The 12268-nt window shown below is 33.7% G+C and overlaps 1 protein-coding gene across 50 annotated transcripts in view; it reads left to right on the forward strand.

Annotated features, from left to right (window-relative positions):
• ANK2 (ankyrin 2) overlaps positions 1-12268 on the forward strand; it is a 323704-nt gene that overhangs the window by 176485 nt on the left and 134951 nt on the right. For 28 of the 50 annotated variants that reach the window (XM_058193696.1, XM_058193702.1, XM_058193716.1 and 25 more), the window contains exons 2-4: positions 3288-3389; positions 10857-10955; positions 11854-11952. In XM_058193696.1, coding sequence (XP_058049679.1) covers positions 3288-3389; positions 10857-10955; positions 11854-11952 — 300 coding nt within the window. Of the gene's footprint in view, positions 1-3287; positions 3390-10856; positions 10956-11850; positions 11953-12268 lie in introns of all 50 variants that reach the window. The other 22 variants (XM_058193726.1, XM_058193679.1, XM_058193688.1 and 19 more) reach the window with 1 other exon arrangement.

Consider the following 12268-nt stretch of genomic DNA (forward strand, 5'->3'; position numbering starts at 1 on the left):
ATAAATGCCTACAAATATAAAAAAATAGTATAAGGACATGCTTTTTCTGGTTTTTTTATATGCAAGTATAATCTATGTCAGGGGTGTCAAACTTGCAGCCTGCAGGCCGGATGTGTAACAAGATAGCCATGCCCACGCCCAGTTTAGTGAAGTGGGAAAGTTGCAATATGTCACGTGACACTGCCAAATTGACACAAGTTTGACACAACTGATCTATGTGGTTGTTAAGATTTGATGGCAGATAACCAGATAATCATATGGAAATAATAATTGGGTGTGTCTGGTAATACTTTAAAAAAAAAAAAAAAAGAGGAACCAAGACTGTATAGGTGCTCAGTAAATGTGGAGTGAACACAAAGAGTGATCAGTAAGAAGTACATTATTATTAGTACATAGTGTATGCAGTGGTGGGATTCAGCCAGTTCGCACCACTTCAGGAGAACCGGTTGTTTACTTTCTGAGCAGTTTGACAAACTGGTTGTTGGAAGAAATCATCAGGGCAGAGAACCAGTTGTTAAATTTCTTGAATCCTACCACTGAGTGTATGGCGTTGTTACAGTAACCAGGAGATTACAATGCTAATGCGGGGTAGTAGTTTGGCTTGCCAAGGTACCAGCTCTGTTATAGCTAGCTGGGAAATTTTGGAATTTGACTTTTGGAATTTGATCCATCCATCTTAAAGTGCACAAGTTGAGAAACACTCTTTTAGTTTTATTTTCCAAGCCTTTCTATTTATTATTGGCTGTTTTTCTGTTTCTTCGGAGACTTCAGTTGTATTCATTCACTTGATAATCTGATTCTGAAAACTGAAAATTTGCTCCAGTTGAAATAAGTTTGTCTGGTCTTACACAAGTTAGTTCTCTGGGTTCAAGAACTTCAAATCTTATGTGCCACAAATAAAAATGATTCAATTTCAAAATACTGTATTGAAGAGATTAGCAATATTAAGGAATAATGATATATAAATATCTACTTTTATTGCATTTACTATCCTAAAAAGTATCTTGTTGTACATTTTTAAAAAACATTTTTACTTCCTCTGTCATATTTTTTTGTGTTATAATCTGAATTTTCATATGTCTAGCTAATCTTTAGCAATTTGGTATGTTGGAAACAGTAGATACTGGGCAAAGAGGAGACAGTCTTTTTTCATTCCATGTCTTATGAACATGAATTTATTGTGTAGTCAAATACCCAGCCCTGAAAAGTGTTTCCAAGAGTGTTCAGATAAGTTGAGCATAAAATAAGTCTAAACATGAAACATAGTTTTGTGTAGCTCTGCAAGATACGGCTGGACAGTTTTATACCTGGATATGAAACCATCTAGGTAGGCCAAGGAAGAAATTTTTACTTTTTACATTTTAACTTACTAAAGGTAGTCCTTGCTTTGTGACCACAATTTCTGCTTTTTACTTCATAATTTTTCAGGAATACAGAAATTTACAATGTTAACTTTTTCTCTCACTTCCTGGATACTTGATAGGTCAGGATACAATTTTTTAAAAATTGTTTTCTTTTTTATACAAAAAAGTAAATATGTATAAAACATATCAAATCTAGTTTTTTAACCAATGATTTAAGCTTGCCTTCATAAAATATTTTTTTCCATTTTGTTGCTAAAAAGCTTGATCATAAACAAGAATGAACATTTATCTGTAATCCAAGGTTGTAGATGTGGAATAGCTATAATTTTATCAAGATGGATAGTGATCTTTTGCTGCCCATCCTCATCCCTACTTTTGATATTTCCATAATCTTTACATAATACTTTTGGTCTGTGATTCTAAATATTCTTTTACACTTTTCACCTGTACTGCTCTTTGTAGCATCATATTAACAAATGTATGTGTTAATGGAGCAATAGGCACAATAATAATGGAGCAATAGACACAATCAAGTATCATGTGAGCAAACAATCCTTTATTTTTATGACATAATTAAATTAAAGATCAGGTTTCTTAAAAAACATTATCTGGAATGTCAAACAATATTTTTGCTGAATTAATCTTTCCTTGTATTTTAATGCACATAGCTAATACTTTTTTAAACTTACATTTATTATTAGTATAAATATTCCAACTCTGTATGCTAGATATTTAGAAAATAATTAAAGTGGTTTATATTTTTATCATTTTATAAATAATGATAGTGTTAGTCTTATATATAAATGCTCAAGAGATCCTTAAATCTTTTTCTCCTAATTTTTCTTCTTTAATTTTTCATTTTTCCGCATGAAGCATAAGTAATAATACAACTATATGAGTATCTTTTGAAGGCATCCTAAATAGCTAACATATTTACAAGTCTATAATAAAACATTCCTCAAATTTTGGTTGCTTTCATATAATTAAAAAAAGTAATTTCTTATTTATTAAGACTTTTCTTTATTTACTGGAAATAGATTTAATGGTAGTCTTCCCGTACGGTTACATATATATTATGCATTTTGTGGCTTGATTTTAAGTCTAGTTGTGGTATAAGAAATGTGAAGCAAGAATTAAACAATTCATAATTAAGGTTGACAAGCAATTCCCTAATGTCTTGTTGATCTGCAGAATGTGGAGTTGGCCAGAGCGCTGGATAAGATTGCCTCTGCCAGATCTCTACACAATCTTCAACTCCAAGGATTTCAAAAAGATGCCTATAGTAATAGTGGTTAAAAACCAGTCACAAATGTGATTGAACATGAATGTGAGTTTGTTTTCAAACCTACACAGTGGTGATAAAGCTGGTGAAACAGCAATTCTTCTCTGCACTTATAGCAACTTCTAGGGAAAGCTAGGATGAAACTGTTCCAGGCACGCAGCAAAAACATGTTGGTTGCTTTGCCACTAAAGACATTAAAACCAGGAAGTAACGACACCCAGGCGGGTGAGCGGAGCTTCTCTCCACCATCGCTATCGGATCGCCAAACCACTGACCACGGATCTTCAGATCCAGTCAGAACCAGGAGCATTTCACCCCTGATCCTTTATAGTCCTAACTTGTGCATTGGATCCATGCCCCTCACACTATTAGGCAGCTGAATGGGGCATGAATAATTAGATTTGGGAGATTATTGATGCTCCTTTAGGAACATAATGGTGGTGCATATTTTAAAGAAGCCAACTTGGCAGTATTAAAAAAAAAATTAAAAGTTCATGTAATTTTTCCAGAAGGATAACTGAATCAATCAGAACTGGGAAAAACATCAGTAACATAACAAAAAACTTTCCTTTAGTAATGTGTTTCTGTTCCTTATGTTCAGAACATTCAGTAATATTATTATTCTGTTTTGCTTTTCACAGTCGGATAGCAATGCAAGCTTCCTTCGAGCTGCCAGAGCTGGCAATCTGGACAAAGTAGTGGAATATCTAAAAGGAGGAATAGACATCAATACATGCAACCAGGTAAGCAAGAAGTCATATGTGGGCTCATGTTTTACAAGCTCCAGATTGTACTGTAATATTGAAAGATAAATGGGAAAAATCTTTTCCAGTGTTTTCTAATTGCTAAAGAAAGCAATCACAGATAAAAATACATAGACCTGAAATGATTCCCAAAGGGGTGGGACTGATGGTCTTATGAATTGTTCTTTATATGTAGAGATTGAAGGTAGGATATTGTTACAGCCAGATTGTCAATTTTTGGGAACAAATCTACAAATGCTTTTTGTGTTGATTATGGTGTTGATTATGGTTGTTGATTAATGCCAGTTCAGTGATCAGTCTATATACCGTTGTTCCATCTACAGTACGCAGCATCAGACAGCTAGACTATCAGGGGTGTTATAATTATATTTAATATACAATTAGTTACTGTTGTGCAGTAAATGTTATTTATTATATTTCAAATAAAAATGTTAAAAATGTTGTCATATGTATGGATTCAAGCAATATTATTCAGCACAATTCCCTCAAACCTTTTTGACCTGGGAATTCCAGTTATAAAAAACCTTGAGATTATCATACTGCCAAAAGTTACACTTCCTATACACATTACATATTCCTTTTTATCACCGTGCTCCAAATAACTTTTATATCTATTTTGTTTCAAATACAAAATGACAGAGTTGGCATGAACCTTTACCCTAAACCCTTAAATATTGTTTTGTTTTGGAATATTTTGATAGAATTTTCGAACAAAATTTGCAAATTATAAGGCATATAAATTTAGCCACCATAGCAATTACAGATCGATGTCAGAATGTTATATATTGTGGGACAAAGAGGATGTTGCTCGAAAAACTATTAGAGATACCACAGATTAGGATTCATAGAACACATTTAAGGAACACTGTTTACATTTCGAATGCCCATGCAGACTGTCAAAACAATTATAAATAAATCTACATTCCTGAATGCAGTTGCTGCAAGAAATGCAGTCCCAAATCATTTTTATTATAGTTTCACTGAAGAAGTAATACTGAACTTTCTTCAGCTGAAGCTTTTCTGTAGGCTAATAAAGTCTTAATCAAAAGTGACAGAGCTTTCCTATGTATATTAAAATCTATGTTTTTGACAGATAACTTAGAAAAGCATTATCTTTCAGAATATCTTTTTAAAATGGAAAACTATAATCTATCTATATCTATCCATCCATCCATCCATCCATCCATCCATCCATCCATCCATCCATCTATCTATCTATCTATCTATCATCTGTCAATTATGTCCATCCATGCACCTATGTAATAGTTATAGATCAGAAATATATTTCTTTAAAATGGAAAATTATGACATTATTTCAAAGAGAGGGGACAGCTGAAGAACTACATAATGATAAATAAAAAGCAGACTCCAACCTTCATAGTAGGTTATACCCATCCTACATTTAATGGCCTCCCTGTATGTTTCAATAAAGTGATCTCACATTAATTGATTTACTGAATTGCTGATTGATACAGTTGGGACAATGTACTGATAAGTGGACCAACTGTGAGGCTAACAGCGATCAAATGACATTGTGGTATATACTTGTGCTCCTCTAATTATGTGCTGGCACAGTAAATGAATAGACTCCATCTTTATTTCGTTTCTGTGCCAAGTTGATATCCTGTTTTTCTAAGAATGTTTATCTCAGAATGGAGATACCCAATAATTGTAATAAAGATGTTTATGAAATTAGGGTCAGCATGTTTAATATTGCACATCATAACGGCCGTGAGAATGGTATATGCCCAACAATGGAAAATTGAAAGTATACCTTTAGAAAGGGAGATAATAAAGAAAACATTGGTTTGTGCAGAAATGGATAAATTGATGTTAGAATTAAAAAATAAAGGAGAGACAGAATATCATGATATATGGAATAGATTTTATCAATGGATGGAACTAACAGGTGGGAGTTGGAACAGGAAATGACCAGGATTTGTAAACCCGAAATGTGATGTAATATATGTAAATATAACTGAAGATATTGGGTAGTATAATTATATATAATTAGTAATGTTTGAAGAGTATATATAATATTTGTTTTATATTTTAGTGTGTATGGCAGAGATGATGCCAGGATGGTCGCACTGTGTTTAATATTTTAATAATAAATGAATGAATGAATGAATGGTGTTTATGACATGTAACTCGTGCTTCAACTCTAAGATATAAACCAACCAGTTGTATGCATGTATGATAAAGGCATTTAAATACAACTTATTTAGTAGTAAATTATTTTCCATATCTCATGAAACAGAAAAATAGATTCTCTGTATCTTATGACTACACATAGATATAAATATGTAAAGGAAAAACAAAGCACAAATGGGCATATATTCCATAAAACAGTAACATGTAGTCAGCATAGAAATATTTCAGAGATAGTAATATTTTATTAATTAGGTAGTTAAGTGAAGTAGCATAGTGTGTAATCTTTGGCTTTCTATTACTCAAATGTATCATCTCCCAGATCTTCCTCCACAATGGACCTGGTGTTTAGTGACTTCACGTGTAGAAGTGTGAAATTTCTTTACTATTTATATGGAATTTCAGGTAGTCAGTATTCTATTAGGAAAGCTTGAAGTATGATAGATAGAATAAATTTGAGGAGCTGATGTTCCTCTGTGGCAATCAGAATAATGACGTAGGTTCTTCATTATAAAGCATAGTGTATGTGACATTAATAAAAAAGCAGCATTTTAGAAGCATGTTCCACTGAGTATGTTTATATCTCATAATTTTTATATGCGTGCTGTGAAATATTTTTTAAAGAGGAGGTCATAAACAAAATAATTAAGTAGATTATTTTAAAGTTTTATACTCTTCTTCAGGGAGTGGAGGAATCCACCTAAACAGGATTTTGACTTATGTGAATAAGGGATTCTGAGGGCTTTTGAGAACTTTTGAGGGCACTTCCAAAAATGGATTTCCCTGGGAGATGGATCTAGTCACAACAGGCTCATTTAACAGAAGGTGACCTAGCCCTTAAAAGGCCATTCTAGTTGGACTTTTGGAGCACCCTATCCCTTCCTGGAAAAATGGACACAGTGACTCAGTGGCTAAGATACTGTTTTTTTTTTGTTGTTGTTGTTGTTTTTTTGTTTACATTTATACCCCGCCCTTCTCCGAAGACTCAGGGCGGCTTACAATGTATAAGGCAATAGTCTCATTCTATTTGTATATTTTTTTACAAAGTCAACTTATTGCCCCCCCCAACAATCTGGGTCCTCATTTTACCTACCTTATAAAGGGTGGAAGGCTGAGTCAACCTTGGGCCGGGCTCGAACCTGCAGTAATTGCAGGCTCTGTGTTCTAATAACAGGCTTCTCTATTGCCTGAGCTATCCCGGCCCCTGTCAATCGAAAGGTCGGCAGTTCAGCGGTTCGAATTCTTAGTGCTGCATAACAAGCTGAGCTCCCATTACTTGTCTCAGCTTCTACCAACCTAGCAGTTCGAAAGCACGTAAAAAATGCAAATAGAAAAATAGGGACCACCTTTGGTGGGAAGGTAACAGCCTTTGGCGTTGAGTCATGATGGCCACATGACCATGGAGATGTCTTTGGACAATGTTTCAGCTTTGGCTAGTCAGGAACGACTAGCACATATGTGTGAGGGGAACCTTTACCTTTACCTTTATCCCTTCCTGAAAATAAAAATAATGCTAGAAGCTGGAATTTTGCTTGGCCACAGGACCGCTTTCTACTTAAATGTTTTATTGTGACCCAGGCCCAAATAGGTAGTATTAGACGCAGTCAGTTAAAAAACAAACAGACTTTATTTAAAAAAATTGAGAATTAACTCATTCTCAGCGTGGTCCAAACTAAATCAAAACAAATTTTTCATAACACAATTCTTCAGTCTTATCACCAACCTTGGTCTAATTAGGCAAACTGCCAAAGGCTTTTCTTGGCAAACGCCGACAAGAAATAAATGCAGCAAGATGAGCAAGTCTATCAGCGTTGTTTTCCGACAAAGAACCCAAACGCCGTTGCTGCTCTTTTATGCTTTATGGCAGGGGCCAATAATCTCTTGGTCCTACTCCCGAGTCATCCTCTTTGCTTTAGCTGCTCTTGCCTTCTGGCAGCTCTTCTCATGTGTACACTAGGAACAGGCTCCTCCTGTTCCTCTGCCTCACTACTGTCAGCCTCTTGTGGCTCTGGAGTCCGCACATCATTCCCAGATGGCCCTGGCCCCATCTCTGCCTCCGACGCAGATCCCTCATCCGGACCTTTCCCAGCCTTCAGGACTGGCTCATGTTCTTCCTCAGCCTCATCACTGTCTGACTCCGCTGCCAGCTCCGCAGGCTGCTGATGGATCACAACGTGTTTTTGTTTTAAAATCAAGTCTTTTGTTTTTTTTTAAAGTCTCTTAGGTTAGGGGGCTTGGTGGAAGTTAGTCTGGAATAGAGATAAATAAATAGCGACAGATTATAGGTGAACAACCATATTGAAATCATTGTTGTAATAAATTAAATGAGTGGAAATTGTCACTCTCTTCCGGTTGCCCACAACCTATGATGCTGTTGTAGTTCGTTTATTTATAGGTATGTGTGGAAGCAAAGCAGCAGTTTTTCAGTGGACAATAAAATCCTTAACTGTGAATCATACTCCTAAGAAAGCTCTGATGTGAAGTATTCTTTTTGAAGGTGCACACCAAACTTATTTTTTCCTTGTCCATCCACTTACTTTTGAGATTACATTCCAAAAATAAAAGAAAGATTAACGCAATCTGTATTAAACATTGTAGACTCTTATGCATTTGCCAAAATACTTTCACTAAGATCTTTTGTTATAGATATTCTCTATATATGAAGCGATTATTGCTATAAGGGTGCTAGTTTATTGCTAATTATTATTGCTAACTCAGTGGGTTAAAATCAAAATTTGGTCCCATCAATAGAATAATCTCCTGAGTAGAGTTCTGCTCAGATTACTTCTTCAATGGAAGGATCTTTTTCTCCTTCTGTTGATCCTCTAGTTCTGACCCCATTGTTGCTAATGGAATAACCTTATATGATAATATCTTGACTTGTTAAATATCTCTACTAGCTCAGAAAACATCTACTGAATGTGTTCTTCCATTCAAAAAGTATTTACAGCCAAATGATACATGCTACAATTGAAAGGGCACTTTGAGATTTATTGAGAGCACATTAATGGAAACTGGCAAGTTGTGTTTGACATGGTTTTTCTTTTCATTGTCCTAAATTACATAATCTCCTTTCTTTTGGATAAAAATTACATTTTAAGAACTGCTGAAAAACGAAATGCTTAAATACACACAGCTATTTCTCTCTCTCCTTCCTTCCATGTCCCTGTCTGTCATTAAATTAAAAAATAAAGAATGTTAGTAATATTATATAACATTTAAAATGCCAATAAAAACAGATGGTCTGATAAGAAGTTTACAATTTTCTGAATTTAGAGATTGTTGCTAGCTACCATAAATGAATTGTAGCCCTTCTAAATCTCCTTAGATAAAGAAGGAATAAACAATTTTATTTACACATATTACATGTTACATTGATAGTTATAGAACATGGTAAAATAAACACTACTTAGTTGTGTTATACTTTAATTCCTGTCCACTTTTCTATGTGACCTCTTTTAATTGGGGATCTGGTTCTTGTTTGTATAAAGAAATGCATATCCTTTACACACACACACACACACACACACACACACACACACACACACACACATTTCATGATATATATTTTTTTTACTATGACAATGTTTATGTATACTGTTGTGACAAAATTAAATTTAAAAAATGCAGTACTGAAGTTTTTAAGAGACAATCTTAATGCTATTATTTAACTAGGGCCTGCTTTTCTATTTTCCTTTCATAAATATCTCTTTCCTGTAGGTTCACATCAGTCTTTTCTTAAAATTAAATAGGACACTTCAGTGTAAAGCTCAAAAAACACTGATCTTCTGTTTTCTGATCCCTAGAAAAACCTCTGGATAATGAAAAATCAACATGAGTTTTTTCCATCAGTGTCTTTTTTCCTGCTTTGATCCATTTAATCAGTTAAGCAGTATTTGGTTTCTAGCCAGTCTCTCTTCTAAATAGATTTGATTGTGCTCAACTGACCTTTTGCAGATTCCATTGATAATTACAACTAAATCTTATGTGTAGTGTTAATTTATTTCATGTTCATTACCTTTGCCTATGTATGTATACCTTCCATATAACTGTCTCAACAGAATGAGTTTTTGCATTTTTTCAATATATTTGGTGCATGGTGCCCTGTGTCATATTAAATACTAATAAATGTATTAGCAAGCTTGTGATTTATATAGCAAATCTATGCAGAGTTCTATAATCAAAGGAGAAGATGTGATTTAAAGCATGCACACTTATCACTTACATTTATATCTTTTCATAGACTTGCCTGGCTGCTCTCTGCAAACGATGCAGAATATGTTAATTTTCAAGTATTCTCTGAAAGCCCTAAAATTCCAGTCACTGCATTCCATACTATTTAAATTACTAAGCAAAGAGTCTGGTGTTTATCCATGAGCTGGGCAAGTAATTGGGGACACACAGGTTTTGGAATCAGTTGTTTTACTTTGAGGCTTCTCATGGTATCTTATACCAACAAACTAAGTTCTCTAAAATTTAAGATACAGTATATATGCAAACTATTGGAGAAATCTCATCCACAACTTTGAATGAAAAGTCATCAGTATTCTGATGTCACTCAAGTGTTGCACTAAGGATGCTGTAGAATTCTTATCTAGAAAGGCCTACATGGCAAAGCACTATATATCTGAAGAACTGATGGATTAAATCAATTAAAATCAAAGAATTGATGTACTGAATCAGTGTCAGTTCTTAATGACCATATAAATAAGTTATCACAGCTAAGCTGTTCCCGATCTGGTCCTTCAAATCTTCCAATGGTGTACCCATTGCTGCTTGGATCAATTGAGTTCCTCCATCTCTTTCAATACATTCGCATTTACTCTCCCTTGCAATACATTTAGGAATGTGTTTTCAAATATAATTCTACCAATCTGGGCTGAACTCTCTTCTGGTTCTGAAAAACTCTGAAGATAATTTTATTTTGAAAGGACTTTGGGCCTTGGTAGGATGGTGGGCAACCAATGAGTTAATTTATATGTTTACATATATGTTATCTATATTTATACTGTTTTTCTGGTTGAATTCTTCAGATACTTGTAAGATTAGAAAAGGTAGAAAAATCATAAATTAAACATACACATCTAAATTATGAATGTTATTTGACTGTTTTCTTTCTTGCTTTGGACAGTACCTGCTCTATGCTGACTTAATAGTTTTTCCACACTTGGAATTATTGCTCCCATCTTGCCAGGTCTATGATTTACACTGAAGTTGAGAAACTGTGTGCATAATATGACATTCTGACATGTCAATGTAATCTCCAAATTAACAATATAATTTATTTGTATACAGAATGGACTTAATGCCTTACATCTGGCTGCCAAAGAAGGTCATGTAGGTTTGGTTCAGGAATTGCTGGAAAGAGGATCTGCAGTTGATTCTGCAACTAAGGTACTATTTATTGTCCAGGTGCTTAGAAAAATATAATTAACCCAAAGGAGTAAATGGTAAAATCTATTAGTAAATGTTTTAATGATTTAAAGATTATTTAGGCATTATTTCTAAATTATGGCCTTTGTATATTTCCCAAATAATTTCTACACATTGCTTTCTCTTCCTAATCCTGAATGACATTTCATCTGCACATGAATCACAATTTTAGTTCAGTAAAACTTTGCAAGACTTATTGCACCTAATGATTATTTTGGATTTATTATACTAAAATCTGGATTTAATATTTAACTAAGACTGACAGGGCAAGCCTGAAACAAGTATAAGCTCATTTGTTTCCCCATTCCCTGCTCCTTCTTATGTGCAGCTGGTAGAATTTTTAATTTCTATTATTTTTTAATGAAACCAAGAATTGGTTAATTGCTAAATAAGCCAAGAGTAAATTTTGAATTAATTTCATAATTTTTTTCATTATGGATTAGAACCGTTGTTTTTTTTCAGCGGACATTCTAAAGTAGCTCAATTCTTCTGATTTATTAGGAATTGGTGTGCATAACTAAATTTCAATGTTCATATTGTTGACAGAATTTCATAATTAGAAACAAGTATTTAAGTAAATTATACCCAAATTGTGATGCTTCCTAATGAAAATGCCTTCCAACAGAATTTTATTTTATTTTATTTAAAAAAAAGAATAAACATATCGCTTTCCTAAAAATGTGTTTGGATAATCTTAATTTAAATCAAATTATAAAGGAAATGGAAGATATTGAACATTTTATAATGGAGAAATTTCAACATTTAATTCATATTTTTATTAATATTACAGAGATTGTACCGTAGGTTGCTCTGAATTCAATTTAAATTAATGTGTGCGTTTTTATTTTGTGCAAAGCAGAAGGGAAATACTGCACTACATATTGCCTCCTTGGCAGGACAAGCTGAAGTTGTCAAAGTTCTAGTTAAGGAAGGAGCTAATATTAACTCACAGTCTCAGGTAAGTTGACATATATCTGCAACTTTCTGCACATATATGTGCACTTTAATGTAAATAAAAATTGTTTCAAGGTTAATTGGTGACATATATAGTAAAGTACACAGTTTATTCAATATCATGATTGATGTTAACAATTTCCAGCAGATGCAGCTGAATAAACTATTTTATAAATGATGCATATTATCACCAATCATATCAAATAATCATTTCCAGATTATTTAAACCATCCTTTATAATCTGGTATTCACATATCCTTCTGCAAAAGCAGTCACCATTTTGCAATATACCAAGCATAAGGGTTTCCCCCCCCCCAAAG

Source organism: Ahaetulla prasina, chromosome 8 (genome assembly GCF_028640845.1).
Source record: "Ahaetulla prasina isolate Xishuangbanna chromosome 8, ASM2864084v1, whole genome shotgun sequence".
Classification (NCBI taxonomy): Eukaryota; Metazoa; Chordata; class Lepidosauria; order Squamata; family Colubridae; genus Ahaetulla; species Ahaetulla prasina.